This window comes from Otolemur garnettii, unplaced genomic scaffold, assembly GCF_000181295.1.
Source record: "Otolemur garnettii isolate 467f Iridium unplaced genomic scaffold, OtoGar3 scaffold00055, whole genome shotgun sequence".
NCBI lineage: Eukaryota > Metazoa > Chordata > Mammalia > Primates > Galagidae > Otolemur > Otolemur garnettii.
Window position 1 is genome coordinate 6,878,776 of NW_003852450.1, and position 16,144 is coordinate 6,894,919.

At 38.4% G+C, this 16,144-nt stretch overlaps 1 protein-coding gene and 1 non-coding gene across 5 annotated transcripts in view; one reads left to right on the top strand and one right to left on the bottom strand.

The window, feature by feature from the left end:
- PPP1R12B (protein phosphatase 1 regulatory subunit 12B) overlaps positions 1-16,144 on the bottom strand; it is a 246,089-nt gene that overhangs the window by 163,652 nt on the left and 66,293 nt on the right. For all 4 annotated transcript variants that reach the window (XR_002774006.1, XM_023514580.1, XM_023514579.1 and 1 more), the window contains exons 2-6: positions 14,446-14,576; positions 6,923-7,041; positions 3,290-3,449; positions 1,866-2,010; positions 772-846 (exon numbers count right to left, since the gene is read on the bottom strand). Coding sequence is in view for 3 of the 4 variants with exons in the window: in XM_023514580.1 (XP_023370348.1) it covers positions 772-846; positions 1,866-2,010; positions 3,290-3,449; positions 6,923-7,041; positions 14,446-14,576 (630 nt within the window). In the remaining variant the exon portion in view is untranslated. The remainder of the gene's footprint in view (positions 1-771; positions 847-1,865; positions 2,011-3,289; positions 3,450-6,922; positions 7,042-14,445; positions 14,577-16,144) is intronic.
- Positions 233-338, top strand: LOC111726167. Its single transcript, XR_002774015.1, has one exon. It is a non-coding gene; the product is annotated as a U6 spliceosomal RNA (small nuclear RNA).

The window sequence follows — 16,144 nt, forward strand, 5'->3', positions numbered from 1 at the left end:
CAACCTCCAACTCCTGGGCTCAAGCGAGTCTCCTGCCTCTGCCTCCCAAGTAGCTGGGACCACAGGCGCCCGCCACAATGCCTGGCTATTTTTTTTTGGTTGCAGCTGTCATTGTTGTTTGGTGGCCCGGGCTGGATTCGAACCTGCCAACTCAGGTGTATGTGGCTGGCGCCTTAGCCGCTTGAGCCACAGGCGCCGAGCCTGTGTGTTTGTTTTTAAGAAAGCAATACGTGTGCTTGCTTCAGCAGCACAGATACTAAAATTGGAACAATACAGAGAAGGTTAGCATTGCCCCTCACAAGGATGACACGCAAATTCGTGAAGTGTTCCATATTAAAAAAAAAAAGAAAGCAAGAAAGAAATATGTTCCTCACTATAATTAATGTACTTTAAATAAGAATAGTCTTTTATTCAATAAGGAAAAACAAAAGCTATAAGTTGTTCTCTGGTACTTCCTATCTGGAAAAAAACTGATATGAACACGTCATGTGCATTTTCTAGAACTTGAGGGTAATTATTAGTCTTTTGTTGTTTTTAACTTTTCACTTCTTAAAGGCTATCTTACAATGAGTAAACTTTATCAATGGTTTCTGAGATATTTTCTGCTAAGAGACTGCTTATATTTCTTGAAGGGAACAAGTAACATATCTGGAATGCAAATATGTCCATTTCAGCTCTTAGCAGACATAACTAAACAAGTCACTCAGATATATGTCTGCTGTGTGTTGCGAATTGTTAGAAAATCTTCAAAAGTATCACCCAGAGGCTCACCACATCCTGCTTCTTCTGAAGCATCTCCAAGTGCTCCACAAGACCTTCATCAGCCACATCAAATGGTGTCTGGCCCTGGCAGAGAAAAGGAGCACCATGACTGCTAGAAAACAGAAGTAGCAGTCAGGTGACTTTATCAGGGCCCTGACCTAATCGACATTCACTTTTTGCCTTTGATTCCAATAATAGCTGCTTCCCTAACTAATCTACCCCACATAAGATAATGCCTTCATCTATCACAGAGAAACCATTAACAAACCCTTGAAAGTTTTGTATTTTGTAAAACAGTATTGAGGAAATCATACCATTTCTAATCCTGACTGCCTCCTGGCAAATAATCAAGTGAAATCCCTACCTGTACCTATTCGAAAATGGTCTTAACTATTATGATAAATTCAATAAGGGGCTCTTAAAAACCTCAGAGGAAAGTCTGATTAAGTCACAGGAATCATCTCCCTTTAAGTGAGAAGAGGCCTGACAAGGAAGTTATCTCTCTTAGGAAACATCAGCACAATTAAGGAAACAGACCCATAATCTGAGAATGAAATCCAGGTTCAAGAGAGATGTGAGGCAGATTAAAAAATGCTACTAATTAAAAAGCTATGTCTCTGGATTCCTAAAAAGTCAGTAGACATAGGAATAGGAGTTTCAGAACTTCTAATTGTTTGAAGTGAGGCCAAATAACACTATTTTCAGCCAAACTCAATGATCTTTGTCATTATAATATTTTTCAATAACTCGATGTGAACAGAGCTCAGCTGTTAAGAGACTTTGCATGAAAAAATACTAAACTCTTTCATACCTCACCACATATAGTTACCTTAGGCTCCCTCAGTGCTCATTTTTTGCCAAGGGCAAGTATATTTTTTTCCTGCTTATTTTAGGGTCTTCAACATAAATAGAATCAAAGACTAAGTCAGTGGAGTTTATTTTACATGGCAAACATGTGTTGATTATAGGGGCAGAAACAGGAAGGTGGAGGGCAATATTGTAGCTACCAGTGATATGTATTTCCCCATAGTAGTCAGCCTTGCCATTAAACAGAGACACAAAGTCTTTCATTTTAGACTTTATAGAGGTTCGGGCTCACTAACCAGTTTGTTTCGGATATCCATGTCACAGAGCGCTTCTGCCAGGATGGAACAAGCCTCTTTCACTCCCCAGTGAGCAGCAGCATGGAGGGGAGTCCAGCCATCATAATCCTGAACATTGAGTTCATAGCCAGCCTGAATTAAAAGTCTAAGAAAAAAAATCCCAAACATGACATTTATCTTCTTTATGTCACAGTTTTTTGGCAAATCAACTATTACCTAATTGATATGTCAGATTTTTGCCCTGAACCACAGGGTCATGTGATTGTGTCTATCCTCTAAGGAACAGGTTGGGTTTCATAGGTAGTACTTTGAACACCAACTGTAGATGATCTTTACCAACCTTCTCCAAAAAGTCACATGTATTTCTTAGGCACATCCATGTTATACCTACAAAGGGTATGAAAAGCTGTGTTTCTGCAATTAACCAAAATCTAATTCAATTAACCAAATCATTCATCTCTGTCAAAGGTATATTTTCCATATTCTAGTACAGGGGAAGTCATAAAATTAGGACTCGATTCTCTTCAGGGTACTTCACCAATTGGCTTTCTGGTCTTGCTAGAATACGATATGTTTACTGTTAACTTTCATACCTCCAATTTCTTGCTAACTACAAAGCTATAATCTAACTTGTGTGCATGGAAAAGAAAAGATATGATAACTCCTAAAGCCCCAAATTATGTTGGGGCAGACACCTTTAAGGAGAGATCAGAGTGTGGATGTCACTCTCAGGTAGAAATAGAGTACCAAAACATTGCCATTCCTACTAGAAACCCCATATTAGGTGCAATATGAAGCACTGGAAGGATCTAGTTTAGTGTAGACAACTGTACTTGCAGCGCCTTCAGAAACACATGTATTTGGAAAAGCTTGTCAACATTAAGCACCAAGAGCTACAGATAGCATGTATGGATGCAGGAAAAAATAGAAAAGGTAAAGTAGTAGAATTCGAATTTCTCCTAGGCCTGCTGGACACTGAATACTCAAAATCTATAATATATAATTAAATCTAATGATCCCAAAGAAATTATCTAGGTCCAAAAGGACCAAATGATCACAAGTCTGTCCTATATTACAGTTTACAAGAGGAGATGGTTGCAGGGATTTTAATGACATATTATAGAACTGAAAGAGGGCTTGAAAGTAAACTCCTCAACCAGTATACCTCAACTCTGCTTCACATCATACACATCAGTGAGAAATGAGAGGGATGGTATAAGGAAGGGAGACCATCCACGGATAAAGATATGAGAAAAGACTGCACAATCAGAGAACAAACCAGCAAAAAAGGAAACCTACTATAGTTGAAAATCTAATTTACCCTCTGTTTCCAAAACCCACTTCATCTTCCCCTAATCAACCAAACTCCTGGATGATATAGATGGACAATACCTGAGGACTTGGTTGATATAGATGGACAATACCTGAGGACTTCAGAGTAGCCCTTGGCAGCAGCCACATGGAGGGCTGTGGCCCCTGAGCGAGTCTGCCTCACATCCTCTATTTTCCCACTGTTGAGCCACTGGCGGGCATCCTGCAACATCTGCTGCTCTTCTTCTTTTCTTGACTGCTCTAGATCAACTCCTACAGAAACCAGACATGACACAGCCAGCATTACTAAAGCTTCAATTAAATCTGACAGGATATTTTCCTTAGGTTAAAAACACATCATAAATATAACCACAAATAACTGTTAAGTCATCAAGTTAAGTATTCATCAAATTTAGAAGAGCAATGACATTCTACACACATTCGTAGCCTTACTACAGTTAAATCACCAGGTTAAATATTAAGTGGCATAGATTCATTAGGAGAACAAACCTAACATCATTTCCATTAGAAAATTTTCACACTATGGTATTTGTACAAAGATACAATTTATTTCACACTATGATATTTGTACAAAGATACAATTTATTTCACACTATGGTATTTGTACAAAGGTATAAACTTCCAAGTCTTTTTACATATTATACAATTTTAGTTTCCCAAAAATTTTGCAAGGTAAATACAATAGATATCACCATCCTCAATTAACAGATGAAGAAATAAACATAGAAAGGTTAAGTGGCTCAAGGCCACAAAACACATTAGTGGAAGAGCTACTACTAGAACTCTGAAATCCTGGATCCCTGTTCTTTTCCACTCACCATTCCATAAGATAGGTATTAAAAAGTCTTGGCTTTTAAAGTATGATATACTTTAAAAAACAGATTACCTTTGAAGTTCATTTCCATATGTAGGCAAATACACTCATCTGAAGCTACAAAATATGGCGCAGATGAGGGGGTGATCTGCAGTTTATTTGTTTTTGAAACAGAGTCTCACTCCACTGCCCAGGTTAGAGTACCGTGACGTTATAACTTCCATCTCTTGGGCTCAAGAGATGCTCTTGCTTCAGTTCCCAAGTAACTGGGACTATAGGTGCCTGCCATAACACCTGGCTAATTTTTCTATTTTTAGTAGAGACAGGGTCTTGCTCTTGCTCAGGCTGGTCTCAAACTCCTGAGAGCAAGCAATCCACCCACCTCAGTCTCCCAGGGAGCTAGGATTACAGGCAGGAGCCACCATGCTGGCCTGTGACCTGCAGTTTAAAAACCTGTCTGCTTTCAAAGGAGTGTCTGCTTTCATTTACATTTTGTTTCCCTTAAGAACATGGAAGAACTTTTAAAAGTTCCTTCTTTTAGCCAACAACTCTCCAACATCTTGCCAGTGAAGAGGGAATGAGGTAGGGGAAATCACCATTATATAAAGTAATTTAAATATCCCAAATACAAACATACCATTCAAAGAGTTTTATACTTGTTAGCAGTCTTTATCTGTGTTTGATGTGCTCACCTTCAGCTCTTAAATGAGAACCTGTGAACTACCTAAAGATTATCTGTCTGATTTGGGGACATGAATGAGGTAAAGACTAACCAATTTATAACTGATCAGAATTCCAAACACAAAGAAGTATTAACAATGCTGCAAAGTTGCCTGGGGTATGGCAGCTCATGCCTGGTGGTTCATGCCTGTAATCCTAGCACTCTGGGAGGCTGAGGCTGGTGGACTGGACTGCTTGAGCTCAGGAGTTCAAGACCAACCTGAGCAAGAATGAGACCCCATCCCTACTAAAAATAGAAAAATTAGCTGGGTTTCGTGGCAGGCACCTGTCATCCCAGCTACTGTGGAAGCTCAGGCAAGATCTCTTGAGTCCTAGAGTTTGTGGTTGCTATGACCTATGATGCCATGGCACTCTACCCAGGGCAAAAGAGTGAGACTCTGTCTCAGAACAAAAAAAAAGAAAGAAAGAAAAAAAACAATTCTGCAATGTTAATTCTAAATATGAATACCTCTTCCAATAGAGTACACTCCTTAACTGAAGAGTCAGCAATCAACAAAGGAAAATTAGTTTCACAAATCAAAACTTTTAAAAATTTCTGCTTGTTTATAAATTTTAAAATAAATCTTAAGAGAGAAGACTGAGCAGGACTGGGGAGTAAACTATACATAAAATCCAATACACCAAGACACAAAACTATCCATGGAAGTTAGTAAAACATGCAATTATTCGTTGGGTTGGCATACTTTATACACTTATAAAGGGACAAATATTAAATATTTTCAGATTTGTGGCTCTTCCAGTCTACCACAACTATACAACTCTGCTGTTGCACCACAAAAGCAGTTTGGATAATATGCAAACAATGCTCATGACAAGATTTGGCCCTGTGTATTCTAAAAGTTCATAAAGGAAAGGCCATTGGAGGTAAATCGTTTGTGATGAACTGCAGATTGTAGGGAAGGTAGTTGAGTAGAGTTTTATGATGGTTCTAGCAGACTTCCTAAGACCTCCCTGCTCTCTGTCTAGTGTTCTTTTTTTTATTTTTTATTTTTTTTGAGACAGAGTCTCACTCTGTGCCCTAGGCTGAAGTGTCATGGTCTCAGTATAACTCACAGCAACCTCAAACTCCTGGGCTGGGACTACAGGCACACACCACCATGCCTGGCTAATTTTTCTGTTTTTAGTAGAGATGGGATCTCACTCTTGCTAAGGCTGGTCTCAAACTCATGAGCTCAAGTAATCCTCTAGCCTTGGCCTTGCAGAATCCTAGAATTACAGGTGTGAGCACCACCATGCCCAGCTGACAACATTTTTTTATTAAAAAGAACCCAGGGAGGCTCAGTGCCCATAGTGGTGAGGGCACCAGCTACATACGCTGGGGCTGGCAGGTTTGAAACTGGCCTGGGCCTGTTAAACAACAATGACAACCACAACAACAACAAAAATAGCTGGGCATTGTGGCAGGCGTCTGTAGTACCAGCTACTTGGGAGGCTGAGGCAAGAGAATCATATAAGCCCAAGAGTTTGAGGTTGCTGAGAGCTGTGATGCCACGGAACTCTACCGAGGGCAACATAGTGAGACTCTGTCTCAAAAAAAGAAAAAACAAAAACAAGGATTCCCAGTATGACAACCCCATTCTATTCTGTGAAATGGGTTCTTCTAAAACTATAAAGTAAGAACAAGCATTTTTAGAGTATATTCTTCTAAGTTAGATTCCTCACCTTAACAAACCACCAGAATAATTTTCATGGTTCAGATTATTAAAGATAGTTTCAGAGGTTACAATAAATATCTTTACTAGCATCACATTTAGCTCTCATCAAAGGAAAAGATGCAAACTCACAAACTGAATTTGGCCAATAGTCGAAGTTACACTGTATTTCCTCTTTTCTTTGTATTCTACAATGTATAGCAAAATCAATATCATACATATACATGGTATGACGCACTCATTTTCCTTATCAGGTCACTCCTAACTATATGCTGGTTACACAATGTCAGAGTGGCAAAAACAAGAAATGATTGGTCATCCTTTTAGCATGTGGCCTATGCTTGTGTGAGTTATTAAGGACAGGCATGATGTTGGTAATTGATGATTAATGTTGTGGGAACAGATCTAATCCTCTCCTATTGTATGATAATGAAAGGCTCCACACAGCAAATCGATTATTTTCTGTAAGTGGTAGTATTTAAGAATCTCTCCTGGCCCCTGCCAATCTGCCAGGTTACCTTGCTTCTTCACTTGCTCCAGAAGAAGATCCTTCATGGCTGGTTCTTCTGCAAGATCAGAAGGGACTTCACCTTCACTATTGACAATACCCACACTGGCTCCGTGGTTAATGAAATACCTATGCAAACAAGATTTAGGATCGATATTATCTCCATCAATCTAATATCAATCTGTCTTCATGCATCTGGGGTTCAATGCACAGCAAAGCTTCTATTTGGGGGTTTTAAATATGGTCCCAGACAAAGTATCCTATTTTAATTTCTAACTCCATTACCCTTCAATACTTAGCACTGGAGGCTTCCCCATTTCCTGACTAGAACAATGCCAACAAATAGCATCTTTTTCATACTCACATAATATTAACCTCCACCCTCTGAATCCCAGTAGATAATATAAGGAAGGCATGTTGCCTCAAAACTTATCCACTATCTCTGAGATCCAAACACAGGTTTCAAAAAGGACTTACTGCACTTGTACTATTAGAAATGAAGAGAGTTCCCAGAAGATATGTAAAGAAGTAATTCGCACAGAAACTTTCCCACTGTCACAATGGAGTTTATAAAATAGTACTGTGGGTATGAAAATAGAAGAATAAAGCATGCCCTAAAATTTGAATGAATCTGCCTAAATTATGCCTCTGCAAAACTCTATCAACCATATATCTACATAAAATATTCCCCTAAGAAGGAATTAATATAATACTTGATCCTGAAAAAGAAAGGTCTGTGAACTTCCATACCTTACATGGTTCCTTTTCAATTTTCAAAGTGCTTTCACATAAAATTATGTCAACAGTCTTAGGCAAAATTCTGAAGTAGGTAATGTGGGTATTATCATCACCATTTTAAGAAGTTGAGGTTCATACATGTTAAATAACCTTCTCAAAATCACATAGCTGGAAAATGACAGAGGTTATGACCACAACTTTGACTTCAAGTTTTCATTTCTCTAGAGAGAGCATTTTGGGGGCAGTGATAAACTCAACGGGTTCTCACTTCTATCAAATACTCAGAAGAATTTAAAAGAAAAAAAAATTTTAATTAGACTCAATCCATTGAGTCTCCATAAATTGGTCACTTACTATGTTCAAGGAACTACATTTTAGTCAAAGTAGGAAATTAAAAAAAGATAATCAATAACTGGCCATTGCATTCAAAGAGTTGACAGAGGAGAAAGAATATGATTAAGACCACGTTTCTGCTTTCTCAGTGCCCAGTACCCAGTATAACAGAGACTCAGTAAATGTTTATAAATTTATAGGTTGATTCCACATACATAAAACTTAAAGGAATTCACAGTTCATCTAATTTTCAACCATCTCTTTCCTTCCTTAATAGTCTCAGAGGAAGATAGACCTTATTCAATCCCATGGCTAACTTCCCCCATCTGTACTCTTAATTCTATCAAGTAACCAGTATTCTGTCCATCATTTACACATATTCATTAGCTCCTCTCTTCTGATTCCTCTCCCTCAGACCTAAGGAACATTATACTACACCTTCTCTACCATGAAAAACCAAAATACAAATAACATATATAATAAGTACTCAATAAATGTTTATTGAATTGAAATGTACCTCATGCTTTATAATCAAACTGAATTACTTATTGTTCTCAAACACATCCCACTCTCATCCAGCCCTCTTTTATAGCTCAAGTAGTTTCCTTTAAATAAATGGAACACTTTTCCTTCTTGTTTCCCTTGTAGAAACCTTTCTTATCTTTCAAGGTCCATTTAAAATTCTTTTGCCTTCATGAAGACTTTGTCTGTTCTCACCAACTGACTTCTCTCTTTCCTTCCTTTAACCCTGTCCTTCCTCATCTCCTGCCCCTCAAACACTAACTCTGTACCCCTGTCCTGCCTTATACTCTACCTTGATGCAACCACTCCATTAGATTGAAAGCAACAATTGAAGGCAATAATTATGAGTTCCTCATTATTATGATTGTCACAGCATCTGACACCTCTACTCTAGGCACTCTATAAATATTGTTTGAATTACCTGAAACATCTTAATCACTCTATTCTGACATCTATTCCATCATTTATTAGATCAGGCACAACTGGTATACAGGTATACAGCCTCTGTTTCCCTCCTCTGATATGCTTTTAGGCCCATAATCAAGAAGATGCATTTCTAGGAAGAAATTTGACTATTTTTCTACTTTTTTGATAAAAAGTAAAAAGTGTCTTTAGCTTTACTTTTACTTAAAGAAAAATTAAATATCAGCCTATGAAGTCATATCTACTTTATCCCTGAGAATCCTTATAGTTGCTGAGAGACTCAGAAATAGCTACCAACTGAATAAATATGCCCTTGGAAAATAAAGCCTACTTATCCTTCCTAACTCATCACTGATATAAGGCCTTTTTGCTACTGTTCTAAGGTAGGAAGAAAGTACATGAAATGTATTCAAAAACTCAGAAAAAATTAGCATCTCAATAAACTACTACATAAAGCCAAACTAAATGCTCTCTCTACCTTGGGTCAATTTGCTCCTTCTAAGTTAAACACTTAATTCATAATAAAAAATGTAAAAACACCAGCTAACCAGTGTTAAGCCCGAACTCATTTTAAAATGAGGAAAAAGGCTCAGCACCCGTAGCACAGTGGTTACACTGCCAATCACATACACTGAGACTGGCGGGTTTGAATCAGGCCTGGGCCAGCTAAACAACAATAACAACTACAACACAAAATAGTAGGGCATTGTGACAGGTGCCTGTAGTCCCAGCTACTTGAGAGGCTGAGGCAAGAGACTTGCTTGAGCCCAGGAGTCTGAGGTTGCTATGAGCTGTGATGCCATGGCACTCTACCAAGGGTGACATAGTGAAATTCTGTCTCAAAAAAAAAAAATAGAATGAGGAAAAAATAGCCTCTAAATGTCCCCTTTTTTGATGTACCATACTGAGTTCAAATATAAGACAAAAAAAAGATTATCATGGAACATGAAATAGAATGTACTTGGATTCTTCCTGGAAAGCCAGTTCGCCTTTATTCATTTCTACTCCCTTAAAAGTTAAGAGTTCATGATGATTCTTCGAATACGGGTATAAAATATAAGATCTTTAAGAAATAAAAAGAAGGCTCGGTGACCATAGTTCAGTGGTTAGGGCGCCAGCCACATACATCACCAGGTTCAAACCTGGCCCAGGTCTGCTAAACAACAATGACAACAACAAAAATATAGCTGGGTGTTGTGGCAGGCGCCTGTAGTCCCAGCTACATGGGAGGCTGAGGCAAGAGAATCACTTGAGCCCAGGAGTTTGAGGTGGCTATGAGCTGTTGATGCCATAGCACTCTACTGAGGGCGACATAGTGAGACTAAAAAAAAAAGAAAACAAAGAAATAAAAGAAAAATAAGGAGATGGTTGAGGGTTGATCTCATTAAAACATTCTTCATTGGCCCAGAGGTAAAGCAACCAAATGATAACACAAACATCGGGGCTCTTTACCACTGTAGAAAAACAATGCTACATACTGCAAATAAATAAATAATGACAATGCAGTCAAAAGCTGTCCAATAATGATATGCCTAATGAAAGATAAATTAAAGGAGGCCATCCCCACCACCCACCACCCTCTGTAATGGATTCTGGTCTAGATCATCTCCTTCATGGTCAGACTTTCATATGTCAAATTTGGAATAATTTGTATGGGGGAATAGTAATTCTCACAGATTAATTTCATTTAAGGTAATATTTATTTGAGCCACAGGCCATTAAATTTTGAACTTAGTTCCAAAAAAACTATGTTCATCAATAAAGATGAATTAAAGAAATCATGTTAAAGGCACTTATAGTCATTCTCTATATTTAGTTTCATAAAAAGAGGATAATGCCAACACAAGTGATCCTAATTCTACGCAGAAACTCTCCTTAGAAAAGTGAAACAAAACCTTAGGGAAAAAAGGGAATCCTTGAATGTATCACATATGAAGCTCAACCATCACAAACATACCATCTGAATAAATAATAAAAAATCAGGCAGTGCAGTAGCTCATGCTGATAATTCTAACACTCTTAGAAGTCAAGGCAGGAGGACAGCTTGAGGTCAGGAGTTACAAACCAGCCTAAGCAAGAATGAGACCTCAGAGCTACTAAAAACAGAAAAACTGGCAGCGCCCACAGCTCAGTGGGTAGGGCGCTAGCCACATACACCAAAGCTGGTGGGTTTGAACCTGGTCCCAGCCAGCTAAAACAACAATAACAACTGCAACAACAGCAACAACAACAACAAAAATAGCCAGGCATTGTAGTAGGCACCTGTAGTCCCTGCTACTTGGGAGGCTGAGGCAAGAAAATTGCTTAAGCCCAAGAGTTAGAGGTTGCTGTAAGCTGTGACACCATGGCACTTGACCCAGGGCGAGAGCTCGAGACTCTGTCTCAAGTAAATAAATAAATAACAGAAAAAAATTAGCTGGGTCTGGCACCCATAGCTCCTGCTACTCAAGAGGCTAAGGCTAAAGGATCACCTGAATTCAGGACTTTGAGACTGCAGTGAACTATGATGATGCTACTGCACTCTAGCCTGGGCAACAGAGTAAGACCCTGTCTCAAAAAAGAAAAAATAAAAAAAACCAAAGAGGGGCCAACATGTTCTATAAATGTTTCTTAAATAAATGTTCTAATCATTTGAAAGTTAATCATGTTAACTCTGAGGCATCAGAATGTTGGCACTACTAGATAAGAATGAGAATCAGAGTCCTTCCTATGAGACTCGGAAAAGGGACAATCTATAGGACAAATAGCTGACTGACTTTTAGTAAATTAGAATAGAGTGAAGAACCAAGAATAAAGAAATCTGCACTGTTTATTTCTGTTGGCTTTGGTGCCAATCCAGTCATCCATGTTTTAGAACAAGCAGCTAGGCTGGGTGTGGTGGCTCACATCTGTAATCCTAGCATTCAGGGAGGCCAAGGCAGGTGCATTGCCTAAGCTCAGGAGTTTGAGACCAGCCTGAGCAAGAGCACTGTAGTGGGTGCCTATAGTCCCAGCTACTTGGGAGGCTGAGGTAAGAGGATCACTTGAGCCCAGGAGTTGCTGGGAGCTATGATGCCAGGGCACTCTACCAAGGGTGAAAAGTAAGATTTTGTCTCAACAACAACAACAAAAAAAACAAGCAGCCAAGTCAAACATCAGTGCTTCTGCTAATGCTTCCCTGACTCTGATTCTCCCTTTCTTTACCTCTTCCACTGAACATGCTTAGCATAACAGTAAATGCAGCAACTCAGGCAACCTGGGCAAATCAAATTCTATAGGAAGTCATTTTGGGGTTTCTATGGAGTTGCCAACATAATTCACTCTGCTGTTTGTTGAATAAGAGAAATGTAATGGAGCTCTAATTATTATTGAAAGGGGCCTTAAAATAACTGATTTGATTCACAGAACCACAGAATACCATGATTTATGTAGAAAATTTACCTTATCAATATAAATTTGCCCTTATCTAGAATACACTCGATTTTGCCTTGTTTTAAAGATGTTTCAGCTGCCTGAGTAGTTTTCCTATTTAAAAATAACCTTAAACAATCCAAATGCCCATCAATACATGAGTGGATTAATAATATATGCTATATGTATACCATGGAGTACTACTCAGCCATAAAAAATGGTGATCTTTTGTAACAATCTGGATTGACTTGGATACCATTCTTCTAAGTGAAGTATCTCAAGAATGGAAAAACAAATGCCACCTGCACCTAATACTAAATTGGAACTAACTGGTCAACACTTACATGCACGTATGGAAGTAAAACTCAAGAGGAATCAAGTAGGTGGTGGGGTAGGGTCGGGTTAATTCACACCTAATGGGTATAATGCACACATTCTGGATGAAGGACACACTTAACAACTTTGACCTAAAATGTACAAAATAGGCTCGGCACCTGTGGCTCATGCAGCTAAGGTGCCAGCCACATACACCTGAGCTGGCGGGTTTGAATCCAGTCCAGGCCTGCCAAACAACAATGATGGCTGCAACCAAAAAATAGCTGGGTGTTGTGGCAGGTGCCTATAGTCCCAACTACTTGGGAGGCAGAGGCAGGAGAATCGCGTAAGCCTAGGAGTTGGAGGTTGCTGTGAACTGTGATGCCACAGCACTCTAGCCAGGGTGAAAGCTTGAGGCTCTGTCTCAAAAAAAAAAAAAGTAATTTCTAATTTGTAGAGAGGATTAAATGAGTAATATAATTTGTATATATGTAAATTCTGTTGGGTCATTCACCAGTTCAATGGCTCTCTCCTTTGTACTTGGAATAACATCTACACTCCTACTCATAGCCTTTGCCTGGGGGACTTCATCCTGCCACTTCCCTCCCTCTTCCTCCACTTTAAATATATGTGATCTCTCCTTGTTCATTACACACCAAGTTTACTCATCGCTCAAAAATATTGTCATGTGTAAAATGTACAAAATAAACTACGTAACCAAAACATGTATACTCTATAATATTCTCAACTGTAAAACAATTTTTTAAAATAACCTCCCTCATTATTCTTTCATACAACAGATATTTATTTTAGTGCCTCTTATATCCCAGGTACTATGTGGTCAGGATTCTTCTTCCCAAGGGAGTAGCAACTAGTTGCCATAGGGGTTAGTAGCTATTAATGTATCTTATTAAGCACAGCCATTCAATTAACCTGAAGAACACGTGCCCTTCTCTACCTGTCCTTTGTTCCACATATTTAGGCTCATTCTTCTGCTATTAACTATGTAAGTGCTATGATCAGTATGCCAGGAGTTTTCTTCCTTCATTTGTCCTAGGCACTGATTTTTTAAAAAACAACAGAATGGTTTTACAAAGAATTTTAGAAAAAAAATCTTCAGGCCTGCCTATATGTTTAATATGTGCCAAGATACCATTGTTCAGAAATTGAACTTAGTGGCTCAGCGCCTGTAGCTCAGGGGCTAGCGCACCAGCCACATACATCGGAGCTGGCAGTTTCAAACCCAGCCCAGGCCTGCCAAACAACAATGACAACAACAACAACAGCAAAAAATAGCCGGGCATTGTGGCGGGTGCCTGTAGTCCCAGCTACTTGGGAGGCTGAGGCAAGAGAATAGTTTAAGCCCAAAAGTTTGAGATTGCTGTGAGTTGTGATGCCACAGCACTCTATGAAGGTGACATAGTGAGACTCTCTCTCAAAAAAAAAAAAAAAAAGAAAGAAAGAAAGAAGGAAATTGAACTTAGTGCAAAGAGACAGATATACTTAAAAATGTAAATTACCTGAAAATAGAAGCAAATAAAAAGTTTTAACTAAAAATTATGAATTTAGCACCTAATATAACACATGGTATCAATAATGCTATAAAAAAACAACTCAACTTCTTGCTTTTGTAATCTGTAATAAAGATTATAACTACTTATGAAATTATAATTCTTTTTTTTCCTTCATAAGTTCACAAAAACTCATTTTTTTTAATTGTTGCAGAGTCATTATGAAATTCTAATTCTTAAGAGCAGAGGAAAAACGAAGGCTATTCTTGCAAATATTGCAAACCCACAGAGACTCACTCACTCTGCTATGTTGAGATAGCCACAGGAAGCTGCTGCATGAAGGGGTGTCCAGCCCTCATTGTCTTGCTGATTTACGTTGGCTCTGTTCTCTACCAAAAATTTTACCATGTCCAAATTTTCATCAATACAGGCCTGAAAAGAAAAGTCCATTCATTAATTAAACAAGTATTCATTGCATAGACAATACTCAGCAGTTCTAATGATACATTATAGTAGAACCTCTGTAAATTGACCGCACAGAGGACTGTAGCAAACTGGTCAACATATGGAGGTGGTCAACATAAGAAACTAGGTCTACTGTACTGATACATACATGTGGTACATGTCTGGTCTATGAAAATTAGGTCAACTTAAGGAAGTGGTCAATGTGGAGAGGTGGTCAACTATGGAGATTGTACTGTAATTTCTATTTCTTTCATTCTATGTTTCCACAGCAAGACTTTTAAGCTTTGCAATCTTGGCAAGCTCCTTAATGTCTCCATGTCTCATTCCCTCAGCTGTGAAACAGGTATAATGATACATAATCTTATTTACAGCACTATTAGGATTAATTGTACAAGTGATTTTTATAAGTGCATTTCAATACAGCAGGGGCCCTGCTCCTACAATGTGGAAGTGTCATACAGCAAATATACAAAAAGGCTAATTACCTCTTCCTGTTATCTTGACGTTTCCCCCAACTTCCTGATATTTACTAATTTATAAAACTTTTTCTCAGCAAAGTTTTGTTTTGTGTGTCCATTGGATTATAAACTTTATTTAAAAATACAAAAAAAAGTGATTTCTAAAGTGCAACAAATAGGTGGGCTGTTTCATCGTTTCATCATTACATCATGAAAAGAAAGAAAACACTGATTTTTTTAATGAACATAAAGGATAGAATGATCATTTCAAACAGAAGAAATGTATTTTCTCTTCATCCATTTTCTGAATAGCTTCAAATAATATGACAAAGTATGTTTGTAGTTAGGAATAGTTAGGGATCCTCATCTACCCACATCATGGCTGCAGTTAGGAAAAAGCAGAGCTTTTTTGAATAAAGGCTTTAGGGTTATCATAAGCCTAAAGGAAACAGTCACAAACAGCAATGAGATCTGCAAAAACCAAAAAGGCTGACTTGACATAGCTATAGAATAGAAAAGACGCAGAAGGCCCACAATGACAAAGGTAATCAACATCAAGGCTTAGATAGTTACAAAACAGGAGATTAATTCAGGATCTAGAAATAAGTAAGACCCCCTTCTTAAAACTTACCTTTTCATACCCTCCTTTAAAAAAAAAAAGTTAAAACTTTAGCTGAGGAAGAATTACCCACATTAAATGACTTTCACATTAAGACATTATTTGCTTTTTCATAGTGTTGACATTAATGATGCAAAAGCAAGGGTGGGTAAAAGGCTGATCCTTAGCATGAATCAAGACAATGTCATCAAAAGACAATAGTAGGCACTGTATTCTTCCTCACTACACATTCATAGCTGAAAAATCAAATAAATAAAAGCCCAGTATCACTTAAGAATGGCCTTGATAATGGGTGGTGCCTGTGGCTCAGTGGGTAGGGTACCGACTCCATATACCGAGGGTGGCGGGTTCAAGCCTGGCCCCAGTCAAACTGCAACAAAAAAATAGCCGGGCATTGTGGCGGGCACCTCAGCTACTCAGGAGGCTGAGGCAAGAGAATTGCCTAAGCTCAGGAGTTG